Source organism: Cervus elaphus, chromosome 30 (genome assembly GCF_910594005.1).
Source record: "Cervus elaphus chromosome 30, mCerEla1.1, whole genome shotgun sequence".
NCBI classification, from domain to species: Eukaryota; Metazoa; Chordata; class Mammalia; order Artiodactyla; family Cervidae; genus Cervus; species Cervus elaphus.
The window spans coordinates 33,601,048-33,622,665 of record NC_057844.1 but is presented as its reverse complement, the minus strand read 5'-3'; the positions used below and the strand labels follow the sequence as shown (position 1 = coordinate 33,622,665).

The following is a 21,618-nucleotide window of genomic DNA, read 5'->3' as shown; positions in this document are numbered from 1 at the left end:
CTTTATAACTGTTAGTGAAAATTAAATAACTGTGATTTCTCAAAAACTTTGATTTATCACTACTCCCATTTTATCTGCTAAAACTGTGTTCTATAAATAGCAGAATTTGAATCCTTGGAAATCAAACTATGATATCCAAGAAAGATGTTTTCTTAATCTAATAAATGAACTGAAAGAAAATCTGAGTTCTATGACTTGTGCTCATAACACAGCCCAATTATGGCACAATACATTGTCTTGCCAAATTTCTTCAGTTTTGCAAGATCATCAAGTTAGTTTTAGGTAAATAGAATGTGGTCTTAATTACATCAGATCACTTTTTAGTGTATAGTTTGAGACTAGTAACTTGATTGTAAATTAATCTTGGTCTCTTTTAATTCAACTATCAAATTAATGTCATGAAAAAATTTTATTAGTACACAATTTTAAATTTATTTTTAATTGAAGGATAATTGCTTTACAATATTGTATTGGTTTCTGCCATACATTTTTTGCTGAGACTGATATATTTGCTAAGTGAGATGCTGGCAGGAGTATCTTTCTACCATTTCAAAAGAGAGTATTTGCAGATTGTAATATCTCTGCCACCTCCTCTGTTTTCTGGATCTTTTCTAATACATTCCAAGGAAGAGTTCCCTGTCTGCGTGAAGCAAATTATCTGTCCTCTCCAACGGGATTTTTCTGGGGGGGGGAGGTTCCTGGCACTGTCAGATTAGCGCTATTTACATTTTAACAAGGACACCGCTTCCAGCTCCACCATATGGAAAGGGAAGTCACTTCTTTCCAAGGCAGTTGCCAACCAGGTAGGCACAGGAAAGGCCCCTCTGAATTCCAGACCCATCTCCTGAAATGCATTTTTGTCTCATTTAATTTGGATTGTATGGCGTGTATAGCCTCTGACCCAGAGTGTTTGCCCAAAATATATGACCAATAATACATAGTTAATGTCTAAACTATAGTTATCCCTCTCCTCAAAAGCAAGAATTCGGCAAGTTTCTTTGGACATTTTGCTTCTGATCAAGGAGTCCATCTTTTATCTCCTATTATACTCCCAGCCTGAAATATTTATTGTTGAGTCAAGTAAATTCGGGGGCTTTCCTGATATCTCAGCTGGTAAAGAATCCGCCTGCAATGCGGGAGGCCTGGGTTCGATCCCTGGGTTGAGAAGATCCCCTGGAGAAGGGAAAGGCTACCCACTCCAGTATTCTGGCCTGGAGAATTCCACGGACTGTACAGTCCATGGGATCACAAAGAGTCAGACACGACTGAGTGATTTTCACTTGACTTCACTTCAAGTAAATTCAGAGGCTTCTCCCAGGGAAAGTGTATTATGAGTTGCTTACCTCTAATGAGGCCATGATAATTACCTGTCATTTCTCTTTCTTCAGCTTTACAAAGCTGTCCTGTTTTTCCTTCCTACACAATGAACAAAAATATTAATCCCAATTGTCCAGAAAATTGCCCGTCATTTGGTTCAGACTGTAGAATGTTTCTTGTCACGTGATGTGCCAGGCTGCACCCTGGCCTCTGGAGAAGAGAGCTTGTGTGACATGATAGGGAGTCAGGGGCAGCTGGAGGGCTGGCTCTGATGAATCAGCTTGAGGCAGTGTCTGGAACCTTCTGTAAATTTGCTGTGATTCTTACATCTTGCCTTGGGCCAGTCTTAAGACCTTTTAGTTTTATTTTGAGATTTGGTGGTTAACTCTACTTTGAAAACACTTTTAAATTCCAGCGCAAAGCAGTCCTGCCTTTTCACATACAGGGAGTCCCTTACATACAAACGAGTTCCATTCCAAGAGTGTGTTTGCTAAATCCAATTTGTTCATATGTCCAACAAAGTTAGCCTAGGTACCCAACTATAAATAACATAATCAGCTATATAGTACTGTAGTGATCTATAGTACTCTTAACACAAGTAATATATAAAAAACAAAACAAAAAATAAAACATTTTTAATCTTACAGTACAGTACCTAGTAGTACAATAGCAGGCACACAGGGACTGGCATCGAGTGAACAGACAAGAAGAGTTACTGAGCAGCAGAGGGAGAGGAGGTGGGAGATGGTAGAGGTGAAGGGTCGTCAGCAGTAGGAGGCGGGAGGCCAGCTGCAGTGGCCCTCACACCTGACGTGGATGGAGCAGGTGCTGGCTCTGTGCTGGAACCCAATACACATTCTCATCTTTGAAAGTTCGCAACTTGAAGGTTCGTATATAGGGGTCTTAACTGTGCATTTCTGTGCACGCAGGTTGCTCTGTCTTCCTGCATTTTCCCTCTTTCTTCACCCAGTCTCTCTCCCATTTTCAGGACCTGCACAGTTAAGCGTAAGGAAGAAAAAATAGCATGAGGCAATTTGGTGATTTTTTTCAGTGAAGTCTATCAAATTTCTGAATGAAAATCCATTATTAAACTATGTTAAGGCAGATTTGGACTTCGCAAAAAAAACTTCTTCTGTTACTCTGTTAACCAGAATTTTCATGAGGGACTAAACTAAAACATCTTTTATTAAAATAATTGATGATAGATGCTACCTGGCTAATGAATATTTTTATTAGATGCATGCAGTTTAAATTATCCAGAACTACTTTAATATCCTTTAGCTCACGTGCTTCCAAAGTGTTTACCCATGACAACATTCTTAGGTAAGCTCCCATGTATTTATGCTCATAAACCAACAATTCACTTACGTTGCTTTATAAAAATAATATAAAGCTCAAGGCCACAGAACTCAGGGACCCATCTCTTTTTATCTAACTGTATCTCCTATACCTTACCAGTCAGCACACAGTACATTCGGCAAGTCCAGAATGACTTCATTTCCTTATTATAATCCCCGATAGGCAGTTAAGTGGAAATAAAAGGTAATAAGAAATTTCTGTGTACAACGGGGCCTTGATTAAAAAAAAAAAAAAAAAAACCTTCCAACTAGACTAATTTCTTTTGAGGCACATTCTATTTACATTTTCATCCACATTTAGAATCTAATGTTTCCTTCTGACTTGTTCTCCTTCCATAAGGAAAAAAAAGAAAAGGAGTCCAGGAAAAAAATTTCAGAAACAAGAAGATGAAAAGTTCAGGGTTTTAGGCCAACTTACTTATTTCAAAAATCTCTGATAACCTGGAGAATACCTTTCACTCTCTCTGAAGGTTCAGTGTGGACTGCCACACACTCTTACAGGGTCTAAGCATCCCCACCTGCTCTTTTGTGCTCACCTGGCCTCTGGACATGGGGTTGGGGGAGGAGCCCTGGGAAACAGCTGTCCACAGGTAATTGGGCTCACTCTGCCCAAGCTGTGATTCAGAACAAACCCAACCCCAGCTCATGGTGAGACCTGATTTCCTTGCCAGTGGTTACTACTTACTGGCTGGCTTTTTGAAACTTAGAAGTATTAGATTTTAGTCGATGACAAATGTAGACTTTGGCAGGGGAGGTCTTGAATCATTTCTCTAAGTAAGGCCTTATTAGGTAAAGATTCTTGAAGAAAAATATTTTTAGCTATTTTTATTTATTTACTTGATTGCACTGGGTCTTAGTTGCGGCACGTGGGATCTTTAGTCTTCGTTGTGGCATGTGGAATTTTTAGTTGCAGTGGGCAGGATCTGGGATGCCCTGGTGGCTTCTCTGGTGGTAAAGAATCCGCCTGCCAATGCAGGAGACTCAGGTTTGATCCCTGGTTCAGGAAGATGCCCTGGAATGGCAACCCACTCCAGTATTCTTGCCTGGAGAATTCCATGGACAAAGGATCCTGGTGGGCCACAGTCCGTGGGGTCGCAAAAGAGTCAGACACAACTTGGGGACTAAACAGCAACCACAAATTCAGGATCTAGTTCCCTGACCAGAAATTGAACCCAGGGCCCCTGCATTGGGAGCTCAGAGTCTTAGCCTCTGGACCACCAGGACAGTCCCCAAAAACATGGTGTTAAATTGCTAGCATCAACTCTACGGCAGTGCTCCAGGCAGGAAGACTAGCCATGTTCTCATACTGGTTAACTTCCCAGGCTGACTCCCGGGAACTAGCCTTGTGGAAATACTACAAAATTGCTGAATAACTCTTGGGTATGAATGCATTCTCATCTACTGGGGACGTAAACAAGGCCTAGTAGAATCAACATGCTTACTTCCTTCTTGAGCGATTTTATGAATGAGTGAAAACTGGCAGCTTCAGTCCCGTGGGTCAAAGTCTCTTTTCTCTTGGCCCAAGGTGTAGGTTTCTGGTGCTCTGTGCCCTGTGGTCCAGCCTTCCTGTTTCAAGCCTACTTCTTCGTGTTTCCCTTCCCCTACCCCAACCCAGAGAATAACACTAGGGGCTGGTCTAGAGGTTGATGAGCACTGCTTGCTCTGTGGGCGAGAAAGAAAGAAGGAAGGGAGGATGCTGGAGTCAAGACATTACTGAAACAGTAAGGACAAGCCAGACACACTCCACAGGACCCGTGTATCTGGGGTGAATCCAAGTCGAGTGGGGCTGGCTGTTTACCCAAATGGCTCTTATCAATACAGCCCAGAAGCCCAGTTGAGATCAAAGGTAGACGTTGGGCCTGGCATATTCATTCATAGTGAACAGTGTCACGTTCTTTTTGTCTTCTTTCCAGCAGAAAGTTAAACATTTTCTCATTTCTTGTTTAAATGAAAATTCCCCTGTCTCCGCTTTGAACTGCAGTGTTTTAATCGCCCCTGAGTCTCAGAACGCTGCTTGGTGTGGTTAAGGAATTATGTGTGAAAACTGTGTGGTTCAGTTCTTGTTTCCTGTGGGGAAATGAATGACCTACACTTACACAGAGCCTCCGCTCTGACTCTCCACCGGAAATGAACTTGGGGTGTCAGCAGACAACTGGGCGCTGTCTTCCCAGACTCCTTGAAGGTGGAAGGTGGATGGGAGCATGTGGTTCCGTGGAGCAGCTCAGGTCTCCAGAAGGTTCCATTGCGTTGTGCCATGTCTTTGCAGACACACTCAATTTGGTTCTGATTCTGTCTCTGAGTCTGGGTGCTTGATGGGCAGCCCACATGCACTTCTGCAGAAAAACTAGAAAAAGTTTTTCAGAAAAACACTGCCCTGTGCTGCTCTGCTAGAGTTGTTTGCTTTTTTACAGTTTCTCTTTTCTCATTTCTAACCTGTATCTCCATCAGTGCCCTTTCTTCGCCTGTATGGCTTCCAACCAGCCATTCTCTGTTTAATCTCAATTTTAGGAAGACCTTTGCAATCAGACACCTATTGAAACATTGTGAGGTGTTTCTTAGTTTAATCAGGAGAAGGTGCAGGTAACTCTTTCCTCAGGTCAGGGAGAGAGTTTGAGATTTACAGGCTGGAAAGGCCAGCCTGTTTTGCTACTGTGTTTGTTGTTTTACGCTGCTGAGGTCTGCAAGAGAAGGAAGGAAATCTGTGCCCGGATATTTGTGTTGACCCAAATTTCAGATCAAGGGTTTGGCGTGATGACAGTGACCTCTGGCATCATTAACTCCATTTTGCTGTGACTTTTTTTTACCCTAAAAGGAGAGAGAAGACTGTTTCCCCCGGGCTCTTGACCTTACAGTTGGGGCACAGTCCAAAGAACCTGCATGTGTCCACTTGGGTGAGGATTAGAACATCTTCTGGTCTTTAGGTCCTGCAGTAGACAGCTTTCGAGGTAGACCTGTGACCCTGCAGGAACCCTGGGCTTCTGTCTTGACTTGGAGGACATAAGCCAGCTCTGCAGCCACAAGCAATGCTCTTAGGGGATCATTTGCTGACACCCATGGCCTGGGCCCATTCCGCAGGACTTGGGGTGCTTCCCAGGTTGCAGAGGTGGAGCCCTTGCCAGGCACAGGGCTGGCGCATGTTCCACGGTGTCCCTGAGCCCCAGCCCGGGTCAGAGGACATCAGAGAGGGCCCATGGGGGAGCAGCCTGTTGTCACGGCTGAGTTCACATGTCATGTTCTTCTTGTCTTTTCCTTGGACACAGGGCCAAGCACACCTGCAAGAAAACACTGCTGGAGGAGGTGCAGGAGCTGGAGACGAAGTCCAGAGTGATGGGCAGAGCAATGCTCCGGGACAGTAACGGAAAGAGGTGGGCAGCACCAGGCCAGGGTCCCCAGGACCCCCTCTCCTTTTCCCTATCTCTCCTTCTGGGGTTTCCCTTCCTCTTCTTGGTTTTCAATGTGAGCACATGATGGATGAAATAGAAACCATGCCCTCTTAAGGGCAACATGAAATCTGACTTTCAGGTCCCTGGGCCTGCCCCCAGGTGAAACAGAGCCTTATATGGGGTCTGGACATGCAGAAAATAGAAATAGCATTGTGATCTTCAGGTGGAGAAGTGCTGTGTCAGCAATATTAGCAAAGCATGTTTAAAAGCCAGGCTTTTTGCTCTCAGCCCCAGTGATGTGCTAAATGGTATCTACCCTGAAGTTCTGCTCATCGAAGAATGCATTTTGTGTAGATTCTGTTCATTCCAAGTATACCCAGGGTTTGTTTTGTTTTTGATGAATTATTTTTTGCTCCTGGTGTTGAGACAGCATCATGTGACCTACTGGTTGGTCCAGCAAAGCAGGGGCTGCCCCCTCCCCCACCCCCCTTATTTCTTACAGAGCCTCAGTGGCCCCTACTCCTCCCCTAACTGCTGGGCATGTGAGTAGGTTTGGTTTAATTGTGTGTGTTAAAATGTTATCAGATTTCATCTGGTTAAAATTTACTGAAGGAAACTGACCTGAGCCCAAGGACAATGTGGTAATAGGAGGTAATAGGTAATAGGAGGCCTTGGCCACCTTAGGGGCACGGAGGTCCAGGAGATTATGAGCACGGCTCCCCTCTAACTACTTGGAAGGGGTCCTAGAACTAGCTACTCAAGAAACAAAAATCTAGAGGTGGAGTACTTCCAGAGACTCTCTGATATTTATGTTCTGTTTTATTTAGGTTCTGTCTTCTTGTACCATCTTTCAAAGCAATGAAATCAAAGCATTTTTGTTTTGTGTTGCTTTTAGGAAAGGGAATGCAAATATTTTGAGAAGTATCAGGAATATCATCTCAAATGGCTAGATATTTTAGGAAAGGGGCTGAAGAGTATAGGATTGAAGGCTCTGTGGTTGAAGTTGTGATTTTTTTTTGTGTATTTATGACATTTTTCCTGAGTCCATTAGCATAAGACTTTATCAGTCAGCTGGACAAAAATCTCTGTCTGAAGCCGTGACTGGTGGGGGCAGGATTGGGCTTTCAGGTGGTCTGTGTATAACTGATACACAGGCCACACAGCTAAGGGTGAGCAGGCCTCTTCTGCCCGTTGGACAGCAGACACAGGGCTTGTGTCTAGGTTGTCAAGGACCCACAAAATTCTTTAATCTCCAAAAATAACATGTCCATAGCTTCTAAAAATAGGGAGATGCCTCTGCAAATTGAAATTAATACATGGATGTCAGTCTTAATAACTGTCAAGCGAAATAAGCACACTGTTTTATCCTATTTGCAAAAAAATTTACAGGCTCTCCTGTTTCTCAAGAATTCTCCCATATATACACAGTGATTGCTAAGAGATCATGAGTCATTTCTGAGGACAATGAGACTTTCCAAGCAAAATTCTAAAACTCTTCTCAAACATTGGACAGGAAAACATTGCAAGGAAGGCAGTGTAAGACAGCCCTTCACCAAGTCTGAGCTGACCTGGGCGGGATCTCCGGCCAGTGGGGTCCTCAGAACAGGCCTGGATGGGGGGTTAGCGGCACAGGGGACGTCTGGAAGACGCGGCGATCCCAGGCGGCCTCTGGCTTGAGAAGTCGAAAGAGGCTGCCCACTGGAGACAGGGTGGAAGACAGAGCTGTGAGGATGGGGATGCACAGAAAGGATGAGAGCCTGTGTGGCGGAGGCTCGAGTCAGGGAGGATGTGTGCAGGGAGGATCACAGAGCTCTGAGCCTGCGTCCGAATCCTGGCTCAGCCATGGCGAGCCCTGCAGTCTTGGGCGAGAGATTTCCTATAAGGAGACTATCTTCATCTGTTAGAGATGGAGACTCATGGAGGGTGGGAGGTGTTAGAATTTATGAAACTGAGTTTATGACAAGTGACAGCACATTGACCAGTGCTGTGATCAGTTGCTGAGTCCTGTCCAACTCTTTGCGACCCCTGGACTGTAGCCCGCCAGGCTCCTCTGTCCATGGGATTCTCCAGGCAAGGATACTGGAGTGTGTTGCCATTTCCTTCTCCAGGGGATCTTCCTGACCCAGGGATCAAACCTGAGTCTCTGGCCAGCAAAAGGTCGGGGGCTGGGCTTTGGTTTGGTAGGAAGGTTGTGCTATTGAAGGGTGTCGTGGGCTCTCAGCTTGTGGTTGGTTAAAAAAAAAAAAGTAAATTAAAAAATACTTATTTTTTGTGGAAGTATAGTTGATTTACAATGTGTATTAGTTTCAGGTATATAGCAAAGTGATTCAGTTATACAGACATACACATACTTTTTCAGATTCAAAGAGAATGTAATGTCTAAAAGCAGTTAACTTGTTCAAAGTTCACTTTCATATGTTCAGGTGGATCAAGAGATAACCGGAGTTTAAACGTGGTCTCTGCCTCCTGCATTTTGGAATCTCTTCCCTGAGCACGCTGTAAACTCCTTAAGGGGACAGTCGATTAGGTGGGTGGAGGGAGGGTGTGAACATGGGTGTGCAGGAGGAAATGTGGGGTCACAGCTTCCTTTCTCCCAGATCTGGCCTCACACTGGGGCTCCTGGAGAGGTTAGTTCAGCGACTCCAGGCCTCCCAGCACCTCTCACTCCTGATCCGCCGCCCCCCCCCCCCCCCCCCCCCCCCCCGGTGGCTCCCAGATTTCCTGGGTGGTCCATGGGCAGCCTGGAGAGGCAGCTGCTCTGGAGAGAGGACTCTGCTCTCCCAGTTGTTCGTCTACCACCTGCCTGGCTCCTTTCACTCCCGCTTGGACTCCCTACTGCTAAGGAGCTGCTGGGGGAGGTGCAGCCCGGGCTGGGGTGGGGGCTGCCCTGTCCCCGCCTCTGAAGAGTCACAAACCGACTCCCTCTTTGAGAGACCCTGAGTATTTTGTCTCTCCCCTCACCTCCCCGTGCCTGCTTCCCCGCCCCATGTGATATTTGAGTTCGTCCACGCCTCTCTCTCCAGCTGTCAGTCTGGCACGTAAGGAAGCTCTGTAAATATTTGTTTTCTTTTAATTGAATTAATTTCTTTCTTTTTGGCTTCACTGGGACCTTGTTGCTGCTCAGGTTTCTCTAGTTGCGGCCAACGGGGACTACTCTTCTTTGCGGTGTGCAGGCTTCTCATCGCAGCGGCTTCTCTTGCAGAACATGGGCTCTAGAGCGCACGCTCCGTAGTTGTGGTGCACAGGCTTAGCTGCTCCACAGCATGTGGGATCTTTCCAGACCAGTGGATTTTTAACCACTGAGCCACTGGGGAAGACCCCGTAAATATTTGTTGACCGAGTGGAAATGCAGAAACCCAGTGAGGTGAGGAAGGTGAACCTGCCGCATTCTGGCATCTGGTGCCAGGGCGATCGCTCCTGTTGAAAGTGGCCACCGAGGGTGCAGGCCGTCACTCAACCTCTAGTGACAGGGCCCTTTCATCTGGTGGCTTGAGAGAAGCACAGACGGGGATTCTGGTCCTCCCCGGTGCCCCAGCACCCAGGTGTCCTGGCTCCATGGCCGAACCCTGCCCGTCACTGTCCCTCAGCTTAGCTCTGATGCCCAAAAGAGGGCCCCTTGAGCACAGCCTGCCAAATCCTAAAAGCAGGTCCAAGTCACTGGCAAAGTCTAACGAATAGCCACGTCTAGCCATTTTTCTCAGGAACGTGCTCATAAGAAACAGAACCAAAATCTTTATGCATCAATTCCAAAACCCCTTTTGTGCCAAATGACCATTTTGAAATGGTACCTGGAGATTCCAAGTACCCCTCTGTGCCCCTAATTCATCCAGTGAAAATACCCAAACATTTTATTGATCTTATCTAAGCCCCCAGACTTTTGCATGATTTTGGTAAACCTTAAAGTTTCATGAAACGGTTTCTGCCTTCTCTCATGAGTAGAATCAGCTTCCAAAATTAACCTGTGTGATTTGGACATAAATCAGCCTGTTCTCATGACTTAGAGAAAAGAAACTGAGAAAGAGAATTAGGTGTCTAGAAAGTATAATGAAGTAAGAAATGCCAAGGGGATGAGCAAAATGATTTCTCTTGATTTTCAGTTTGTTTTTTCTGGGTGGAGCATTTTTCTCACCAGGTAGTTTGTGTACAGTAGAGATGCTAAGAACTTACAGATATTTGGTTGTTCAGAACACCTGTTGCCAACCCATATTCCCAGTGTTCTTCACCAGAAGATAGCCCTACCGTTCTGCCTATGGAACAGTCTGTCATGCACACCGTTACTCTACATGGTCTTAAAAATGAGCTAAGTTGGAAGAATTCCTTGTTTCAATGTTTTGGTAATATCTTTCCCTCTTTATTACTTTTTTAAAAAATTGAACTAGAGTTAACTTGCAATGTTGTGTTACTTTCTGCTTATAGCAAAGTGACTCAGTTATGCATTTATACATTCTTTTTCATACTGGTTTCCATTATGGTTTCTCTCAGGATGTTGAATGTAGTTCCCTCGCTGTACAGTGGGACCTTGCTGTTTATCCCTCCCTCTTTATTCCTAATGAATAACTCATGCATTTTTTTTTTTTCCTGCTGGAAGAAAATCTACCAGTGGCCACTTCCTTTACAAATACAGTTCAGACAAATGCCTAAAATATCATGTAAGGGGACAAGCTATTGTTTTTTCCCCTTTACATTGTTTTTCTTCCTTGGTGTGTAGTAGGGGGTGTCCTGGTGTTTTAGGTGTTTCGTCAAAGCAAGAAGAAAGGCTGGGTGTGTTTGATGCAAACGCCTAGTTTCCCAGCTGTGCCTTAAGTCTGAAGGAGCAAGAAGGAGGCCCCAGTCTTGTCCCAGACCTTTCTGCTCATCAGAGTTGGCAGGAGGCGGGTGGGGTGGACCCTATGCTGATCTTCTCCAGGTTCAAGGTCAAGAGTTCTGGTCGCTGCCCCTGCTTTGGGCCAGCCAGGTGGTGGAATTCTTTCGTTTATGTGCTTTCCCCAAGCCCGCTGAGGCCTGGGTAGAGGAAGCCATGCGGATGGTCTCCTCAGGCCCTAAGCTGTCACCGCATCCCCCACGTGGTTTTCTGTCCTTTGAGAGCACTGATGCACAAGCTTCAATGTCCCCCACCCTCCCACCCTGCCCCTCCTGAGCCAGCGCTCAGGGGAAATCTAGACACACATCTGCCCCTCAGAAATTCCTCTCTGCTCCTCTGTCTGGGCCACAGCCTCCTCGTGTCCCCCAGCGTTCATCACATCAAGGCTGCTCCGCACAGCCAGGACACGGTCCTCGCTGGCCATCTGGGCCTCCTCGTGGAGTGTCATCTGCCCAGAACCAGAGGACAGAGCCTGAATCACATCAGCAGGGGTTGTTTTGTTCTTTTTTTTTTTTAATTGAAGGATAATTACTTTACACTATAGTGATGGCTTTTGCCATACATCAACATGAATCAGCCATAGGTATACATGTGTTTCCGACCGCACCCCCCACCCACGTCCTGAACTCCCTTTCCCACTTCCGTCCCCACCTCATCCCTCCAGATTGTCACAGAGCACTGTCAGCAGGGTTTTCAGACCAAAAAGCTCATCCACTCCACCCCAGGCCACACTCTCCCAGGCTCTTTTGAAATCAGTTACGTTAAAAACAAAACACAAAAACTGCCCAATACATTTTGAGTGTGTGCTCTTACCAAAAAAATATCCATTATGCTTTGATCTTCAAATGGAAATCCTTTGATTTTTAAAATGATGTTTAAAAAGCTATTTGGTTTCGTCATTCCTCCAAGGCAAATTGGGTACAACTGCTGAGTCAAAGATGAGTAGAAACAAGGCCAAAAATAGGAAACGACCAGCTCGATTGTATATTATTCTCCAATATGGGTTTTATATCGTTTCAGGAAAAATACTTTCTTTCTCAAAGTATTGGCTGCAAACAACACATTCATTTTGTTTCCTTCTCCACCCCACTCCCCACACTTTCCCCCCTAAAATATCTATTAGTTGTTTTATTAGCTAAAAGGTTAGGAAATTATGCCATCATTTCAATGAACCTCTCCAGGCCAGGTGGCAAACTTCTGCCTCCGACACCTGGGTAAGATTTATTTCACTTCCAGCTGCATTTTTTCCATCGATGTGTCATAAAGCTGGGGAGGAAACACAGATTGTGGAGACAGACAGACCTGAGTTGGGCTCCAAGCCCGGCTGCTCACTGCGCTGTGTGACCTTGGCTGAGTTACAAACGTCTCTGAACTTTAGTTTGCTTATCATCACTTTGACTTGAGGTCTAAATGAAATAATCCATGTTAAATCTGTAGCACATGTAGAAGTTCAGAAAGTGTTAATACTCCTGTGTCTGTAATTCAGAAGCAGAACCACAGTTCAATTCCACTGGATCTTTGGTTTTCTCGGAGGGCTTGGAGAAACATGGGAGTCGGATCCTCGTCCTGCAGGGACCCAGCCCTGAGGACAAATGCTTCCTCCCCCGGACACACTGACCTTGCTCCCTTGTTCCTGAGTCTTCCCACTATCCTGACATATGCCTGGGCTTCCCTGAGTATGTTCATTTCTACAGTTTTCTAGATTATTCAAATATTCAACAAACACAAGAGTAGAGAGACTAGTACAAGGAATTGCTGTGTACTCACTGCCCGGGTTCCACAGTCTCCAAGATGTTGCCACAGTTGTTTCATCTAGACCCTTTTGTTGTTGTTCAGTCACCAAGTCATGTCCGACTCCTTGCAGCCCCATGGACTGCAGCCCCATGGACTGCAGCACGCCAGCCTCCCCTGTCCCTCACCGTCTCTCGGGGTTTGCCCAAGTTCATGTCGACTGAATTGGTGATGTCATCCAACCATCTCCTATCACCCCTTCTCTTCTGCCTTCAATCAGATACGCCTGTTGTTATAAATATTTTCTTTCTTGTTTTCAGCCACGCCTTACAGCTTGCATGGTGATCTTAGTTCCCAGACCAGGGATTGAACCCAGGCGCTCAGCAGTGAAAGCGCCGGAGTCCTAACCACTGCAGTGCCAGGGAACTCCCCACTCCTGTTTTTTCTTTGCAAATCCTAGACATGACAGCATTTCACCCTGGCATACGTCAGCATTTGGCTCTAAATATCCTACATTATGGGCTTCCCTGGTGGCTTAGACAGTAAAGAATCCACCTGCAATGCAGGAGACCTGAGTTGGGAAGATCCCCTGGAGGAGGGCACGGCAACCCACTCCAGTATTCTTGCCTGGAGAATCCCCTTGGATAGAGCAGCCTGGTGGACTGTAGCCCATGGGTTGCAAAGAGTTGGACACTACTGAGGGACTGAACTGAACTGATGACTGATACATCTTATCCTTGTTTGTGTTGTGACATAGAAACATTGTAACTCCACTGCCTGTTATCACCTCTAATAATTAGCAATCATTTTTCAGTATCAGTTGATGCTCAGCCCATAAAGATTTTCTGGGTCATCTCAGCCCTGTCTTTTTAGGGTTTTATTAGGTGTGTTTTAGGATCTAGGCGAGGTCCACACATAACATGTGCTTGCTCTGTTTTTTAAGTCTCTGGATCTCAAGAAGCATCCCCCCTTGTTATTAATGCCATGGACTTGAAGACGTGATGCCCCATTTGATTTTCCTCATCACAATTGTCGCTGCAGGCAGCAATTGGCACTTTCCTTCTGTACAGAGTGGGGAGCTTGCCCTCTGGGAGGTGGACTCACGCCCCTGTCATCCAACTAATCAGGGGCTGGACCCCATCTTCCAAGTCCAGGGCTCTTTCTAGGAAGCCAAGATAGTGAGAGTCACTGAGTGCTTCAGTTTCTGAGTTGACCTTCCTCAGAGTTCCTGGAGAGCCTCGGAGCCCCAGAGACCAGGAGGGAGGCCGGTCCTAGAGCGGGAGCCCCATCAGAGGCTGCAGACCAGGGTCTGACATCATGAGCAGGGCTCTGCAGGAGCTGGGGAGCCAGGGGGTGGTGGCTTTAGGCCCCTAAACGCAGAAAGAACATGGGGCAAATAGAAAAACCATACCCTCGCTTAGAGGAACACAGAAGCCAAGCAGCTGACCACTGCAGAGGAGAGAAGGGCAGGGAGCTGATGAAGACTGCTCTGTTTCCATGGGCTCAGAGAGAAGCAGCCTTGTGAAGAAAGATGGCGTCCGGCCAGCATCACCTTCCAGGGGACTAGCGTGTGCCTAACAGACCCTGAGCATGGGGAAGAGCCTGGGGCAAGGCCGAGCACCGGCAGGTCTCTCAGTTTAGACACCAGGGAGCCTTCTCAGGGGAACAACCAGCAAGAGAGGCAGCAACACTCCCAGGTGAGACCAGGGAGATGTCAGAGCAGGCGAGGAAATGCATTTGGGGGACAGGGAGAGTAAATGACCCAGAAAACGACAGGAGGGCTGATGGGATGACCCAGACAGGGATTTCTGGGAACTGTTTTGCATCCTGGGCCCAGGGAGGAGGGGATGAGGGAATAAACTCTTAAGGAGGTGAGAGACCTGACTAGCATGTGGTTAATGAACACCTAAGCCGCCCGTGTCAACTAGAATTAATCGGCTCTGTTATTAATATTTTATGATGCTCCATCCTAAGGGCCCTGTTGTTGTTATGGCCTGGTGTTTGATAATTAGGAACAACTTTTTTGAACACCATTTGTCATTTGTTTTAAAGCAAGAAATAGACTTCTGGTCCACCTTGGGAGGCAGGCTAGCTATGCTGAGATGTGCCCAGAATCTAGCCACTGGCCACAGCTTGATGAATGATGATGACATCTTTACAGGACGCCTGGAGAGGGCTGGGCAGGAGTGCTGTTTCCTTGCGATGTAGGGAGACGAGGTAATGGGTGAAGGCAGATTCAGTGTTGATCAGTGGTTTGCTGGCAACAGTCCTCATTCTATTTGTCAAATGACTTAAATATGTTTAATTTTTTTTTTGGATTATGACTTAAGTTAGCTCAGTGTCAACTTTTATCTGCCAATAAGACCCCTTTTCAAAAACTTTTCACCCATGAAGTTAATGTCAGTAACGACCCAGGATTGACAGCTTATAGCATCCTTTTAAAACTAACATGAACTATTTTAATCCTCTTTTTTGAAAGTTGACTTTATTAATATTTAAGCCATCTGAGCAACAAGAGAAGCAATCAAGGGTGGACGTAAGACTTCTGTTTTGCTTGTACAGGTCATATCATTTGAATGGTGACGCTTCACATTCCAGACAGAGATTAGTTCTTCTCCACCTTAGAAGATCTCTGCTAATTACTTTCCTTTGATTATCGGTGAGCTGTTTGCTTTCTGTTTGCCACCCCCCCAACCCGTCTCCCCTGCCTCCAGCTGATATGGGAGCAAAACATCCCAGCCAGAAACCAGATGACCTAGAATACCTGCTTTGAAACGGAGCCACAGTGAGATGTTGTCCAGGAAGGACCGAATGCTACCGCCTGTTTCACTCCTCAGTTCTTGGGGAGGCTGAGGAAAGAAGTGTGGACTTTCTGGTGCCCTGCCAGTGGGTTTTGTGGTGCAGTCACGAGATTATTGAATCCCCCAGTCATACTGGACTGTTGCAGGGGGAAAGTTGAGATGCGCTGCTGGACATTTTTCGCTGACATCCCATATCTGCTTCTGCACTGATACTGCTCTGAACATATCACCCAGGCCCCAGGCATGGGTGTTTGTGTCAGGTGAGGCGGCCCCATCTGTACCTGGCACCTGTAAGGCCAGTCGAGGCCCATTTGTTGTTGATTTTCAGTCGCTCAGTCATGTCCAACTCTTTGTGAGCCCATGGCCTGAAGCACCCCAGGCTTCCCTGTCTTTCACTGTTTCCCGGAGTTTGCTCGAAAGTGATGTCCATTGAGTTGGTGACGCCATCCAACCATCTCATCTTCTCTCACCCCCTTCTCTTCTTGCTTTCAATCTTTCCCAGCAGCAGGGTCTTTTTCAGTGAGTTGGCTCTTCACATCAGATGGCCAAAGGATTGAAGCTTCAGCTTCAGTCCTCCCAATGAATATTCAGGGTTGATTTACTTTAGAATTGACTGATTTGATCTCTTTGCAGTCCAAGGGACTCTCAAGAGTCTTCTCCAGCACCACAGTTCAGAAGCATCGATTCTTTAGCCCTCAGCTTTTTTTATGGTCCAACTCTCACATCCATACATGACTACTGGAAAAACCATAGCTTTGACTATACAGACTTTTGTCAGTAAAGTAATGTCTCTGCTTTTTAATACACTGTCTAGGTTTGTCATAGTTTTTCTACCAAGGAGCAAGTGTCTTTTAATTTCATGGCAGCAGTCACCATCCCCAGTGATTTTGGAGCCCAAGAAAATAAAGTCTGTCACTGTTTCCATTTTTCCCCATCTATTTGCCCAATTGGTCACAGGTAAATATTACATCGTTGACCCTGAGATTGAGAAGAACTTGGAGAATAAATTTCCAAGACACAAGAACTAGGAGATGGTCACTGTCAGAGAATCACTGCATTTAGTGATGGACTGAGTAGTGTCTCTAGAGAATAAATCCTTCTCTGGGCCAGGACACAGGACACAGGCATGACTGCTTGCTAATCATGGTCCCTTGGTTTTCAGCTACTCAGGGACCTCAGCAAAGTCTCTGCTTCCTAACAAGACACTGATAACATGGATCTTCAGCATGTTTTCTCTCTCATGCAATTAGCATCTACTCAGGGCACCATGGGTGGTATAATTGGGATAATTGGGAGTTCACACACTTGCTAATGAGTCACCACATTGGCTTCCAAACAAATAGAACCAGTGATCGGCTTACTAGGAGACAAGTCTGAAGTGAGGACCCGCCAGACCAGGGTGTGGCGTAGGGCGAGACAGATTTCTGCTGTGCTGAGGTTCACGTTCCAGTGCAGGTGACAGAGAACAAACAGAAAAGTGAACAGGAGGAAAGGAGGAAAATGAGGCAGAGCTCTGTGCTGGGGTGAGACTGGCAGGGCTGGAGTGGCAGCAGAGCCTCTCCAGGTGACGCTCATCAGAGACCCGAATAAAATCAATACACACAGCCAACAAGACAGAGATCTGAGGAAAGAGCCCTGCTGGCTGCAGAGAGCCTGGTGGGAAAGCCAAGGGGGCTGTCTGGTTGAACCGGGGCCTCCTCAGTGCAGGCAGAGTCTTCTTGCAGGCAGAGTCTTCTCGCAGGCAGAACCTTCTCGCAGGCAGAACCTTCTCGCAGGCAGAACATTCTCGCACGCAGAGTCTTCTCGCACGCAGAGTCTTCTCGCAGGCAGAACCTTCTCGCAGGCAGAACCTTCTCGCAGGCAGAACCTTCTTGCAGGCAGAGTCTTCTTGCAGGCAGAGTCTTCTTGCAGGCAGAACCTTCTTGCAGGCAGAACCTTCTTGCAGGCAGAGTCTTCTTGCAGGCAGAGTCTTCTTGCAGGCAGCAGGGTCTCTTGGGGGATGGTGAGCCAGCTCAGGGGACCAGGGTTTCAGTCACAAGAGCCAGGGATGGGTCTCAGCAAGGGGACTGCAGGACCCGGTTTTCTTGAACATGTGATTAAATTAAAAAGTAAATTTTAGGCACTCATTTAATTTACTGACAAACATAACTTTTCATCACTAATGAAATTTTTAAAATTTAAATTCTACCATAGATTTCTTTTTGCCAGTTCATCCAAAATAATCACAATTGTTAGATATTCAAGATATCTGTAGAACAATAGTTTTGTTTATTAAAGCCTTGACATACCACCCAGAGGCCCTGTATCATCCTGACTCTGTGCTACTTCTTCAGAAAGCATTTGTCTTTTTTGAAAAGCACATAGGACAGGAACTCGGTGGAAGCACTTTGGTCCCGTGAACTTTGGGCTTCTTGTCTTGGTGGCATCTTTTCACTATCCTCACAAATATGTAGAAAGCGGGAGAACTGTCGAGGCTGGAGACCGAGGCCTCTGCCTGCTCCATCCAGGCAGCATCTTTCATTCAGCCTTTCTCAAAACGGATGAAAGATGCTAAGGCCCTCAACGGCAGTGGTGTCCGGCTGGGCTGTGTGCTGGCTCGATGGCCGTGGTGCTGAGTTCTTTGACCGGCATCAAAAATAATGTGTCCTGGAGCCTCTGAGATTCCCCAGTGGCTTTCCAAATTAAAATCCAAGGGAGCTGCTCACTTGATAACCCAGGGAAATACTGCACCTGCACGTCTGCTCCATCTGGTCCCTGCTTCTTGCATCTGGAAATCATGCCGCCCTGATCCAACGGCTGAGGACCATTCCTGCCATCCCTTGGAGGTTTTCGCTTGAGTTTCTTCAGTGCTGGGAAATGAGAACACCCTTTCATCCTCAGAAACAATCGATATGTGTCTGTGCTGTTTTGTAAGGAATGTCTATGGGCAGAGTGCACCGTCTGATTCCAGATAAAGGTTCGTCTTGAGCATCGTGAGGGAATTCGCCTCTCAGCCCAGCAGACATCCTTCTTCCTCCTTTGATCCTTACGATCAACTTCTTCTTCTTCCTTTTTGTGTGGTATTCTCAAAGGACATAACTACATCATTCCATCAGGGTTACTTCATAACTGTGTCACTTCTGTGTTCCCTGCCTTCGTTTCTTTCTCGAAGGCAGCAGCTCATACTCAGCAGAGGTTTCGTGGTTCTGACTTTTGTTCTTTTATAGCCCTGCTGGAGCGCGGCCAGCCCATGACATCAGTAGACATAGCGTGGAGGCCGGGAGACGCACCTGCTGGGGATCCACTTGGATTTTCCTTGTTGCTTTCATGTTCATGTCAGCAGCAAGTGTTTTCACATACCTAACCACTGATTGATGTTGTTAGGTATATACACACACATATACCCAGCCAACATTTCTCATCTACCTCTGCCATTTACAAGAACAACAAAAGAACATCTATTTCTGTTTTTTATTGAAATATAGTCAATTTGTAATGTTACTTTCAGGTGTAAAACTTAGTGATTCAGTATTATTATAAGTTGTATTCCATTTAAAGCTATTATAGATGATGGTTATAATTCCCTGTTGCTCATTTATTATATATATAGTAGTTTGTGTCTCTTAATCTCACATCCCTTCCTCTCCTCTCCGCTCTCCCCTCTGCCCACTGGTAACCAGTAGCTTGTTTTCTGTATCTGTGAGTCTGTTTTTGTTTTGCAATATACATTCATTTGTATTATGTTTTAGATTCCACATGTAAGTGATATCATACGGTAATTGTCTTTGTCTGTCTGACTCATTTCACTTAGCATAATATTCCCCCGGTCCATCCACATTGCTTCATATGGCAGAATTTCATTCTTCTTATGGCTGAGTAGCATGTCATTGTGTGTGTGTGTGTGTTAATCCAGTTGTCTATTGATGGGTACTAAGATTGTTCCCATATCTTAGCTATGATGAATAATGCATCCTTGAACATTGGGGTGCATTTACCTTTTCCAATTAGTCTTTTCATTTTCTTTGGATATATACCCAGAAGTGGAGTTGCTGGATCATATGGTAGTTCTTTAATTTTTTCAGGACCCTCCACACTGTTTTTCATAGAGACTGCACCAGTTTATTCCGTACATTCCCACCAACGGTGCACACTGGTTCCATCTTCTCTGTATCTTCGCCAGCGCTTGTTGTTTGTTGTCTTTGTGATAACAGCCATTCTAACAGGTGTGAGGTGATAGTTCACTGTGGTTTTGATTTGCATTTCCCTGATAAGTACCATGTTGAGCAGTTTTCTCTGTGTCTGTTGACCGTCTACATACCTCTTTGGAAAAACTGTCTATTCAGGTCTTCTGTCCATTTTTTAATGGGGTTCTGTGGGGTTTTTTTTTAATACTGAGTTCTATATGTTGTTTATATATTTTATATGTGATATCCCTTGTCATTCATATCATTTGCAAATATTTTCTCCCACTCAGGATGTTGTCCTTTCATTTTATCAATGGCTTTCTTTGCTGTGCAAAGAATATTTCTACTATTTATAGGAACAACAAAAGAAAAATGAAGTAACAACAACAAAAAAACAACTCTAGAGTTTTCAGCGATATTTTGTTCTCTCAAAACTCTGCTCAACCATCAGTGAGCAGTACAGGACATAATACTCCCTTGATTTTTTTTTCTTCCATAAACTATTACCATTTTCGTCCAAACTCTTACAAATGTTTTGCACAAAATACCTGATAAGCAAGTAGAATCCCACTATTTTTAAATGCCTGTGAATAGGCATATCCTGTTGTTGAAGGTCATGTTATGAAAAGAGGTTTCTCTGACAGAACCTTGGTGCGATTTCCTCCTAATGGCTAGGGGTCAGCTTGGATAAAAGTGGAGCTCCCGAGAGTTTTCCACATGGGGCTGCTGGTATGTGTTTGCTCACCCAGAGATGCTGATGATGTTGTCCTTCGTGGTGATGCTAAACCAGGCAAGAGCCTATACTGAGTCCCTGTGTTTTGCCAGAGATCGTTGTGGGTGGTATAGAAATTCAGGGAGGGATGGCAGATAAGCATGGGAATACAGTGGGAAGGTGCTGTATCAGTGATGGAGAGACTGCCCAGAGAGCACCGTGCGAATTAGGATCTGCCCCTGGAGAGTGAAGCAGGGGAGGGATCTGGCTGTAGGGCAGATGTGAAGAGTTATCCGGGCACAGTGAAAAATGCAGAACAAGGGCTGAGAAGTTAGGTCTCATAAGTAGGTGGAGGGCCAGATCATATGACCTGTGGGGCTTTATTCTGTAAACCACAGGGAGCTGTCGACAGCCTCACTTGGCCTCACTTACGAGAAACAGCCATAGAGTGAGATCCTCTGAGGAGAGAGTACTGGCCTTTCTTCACCCTGCTTTGTGCAGTGTGTCCACGCAGAAACAAAGTTCAGATGTCCCCAGGAGTCCTCTCCACCGGGGCTGTCCTGGGACGCGCATATTTCATCCAGGAGTATTCCAAGGTCACCCTCAACCCCACCCTAGAATAGCTTACAACATAGGAAGGTTTTCTCACCGTGGCCTCACACTGTTTTTGAGAAAAGAAAAAGTGCAGGTGAGTGACTGCCTTGCAGAGAAGCCCTGAGCACACATGCAGTGTGCTCAGAACGCTGTCTCCGGAGCTGACTGTGACCTGGCCTCCATCCTGAAATCACGGCACCAGTGGGCATGTTGTCACTCAGGCAGGACCTGATGGGTCTACTCAGCCAGGAGAAATAACATGTGCTGGTTGTTTACAGGAATGGAGAAGGTGTTAAAATCCAGACTACTACTACAAATCACATCCAAAAGCAGGTTTTAAAAAGTAAACACTAGGTGTAAGTTCCCTATGCTATACGGTAGCTCATTGTTGATTATTTTCTGTATAGTAGTGTGTATCTTGGGCTTCCCTGGTAACTCAGACAGTAAAGATCCACCTGCAGTGCAGAAGACCCGAGATCAATCCCTGGATGGGGAAGATCCCCTGGAGAAGGAAATGGCAACCCACTCCAGTATTCTTGCCTGGAGAATCCCATGGACAAAGGAGTCTGGTGGGCTTATAGTCCATGGGGTCACAAAGAGTCAGACACGGCTAAGCGACCAAGCATTCACTCTGCACTCGGTGTGTATCTGTTAACCTCAAACTCCTCGCCCCTCACCTTTCCTCTAGCAACCACAAG

The 21,618-nt window shown here is 45.8% G+C and overlaps 1 protein-coding gene across 1 annotated transcript in view; it reads left to right on the top strand.

The window, feature by feature from the left end:
• LOC122686919 (phospholipid-transporting ATPase IB) overlaps nucleotides 1-21,618 on the top strand; it is a 442,214-nt gene that overhangs the window by 391,002 nt on the left and 29,594 nt on the right. The window contains exon 35 of the mRNA XM_043892282.1: nucleotides 5,936-6,040. Within this exon, the coding sequence (XP_043748217.1) occupies nucleotides 5,936-6,040 (105 nt within the window). The remainder of the gene's footprint in view (nucleotides 1-5,935; nucleotides 6,041-21,618) is intronic.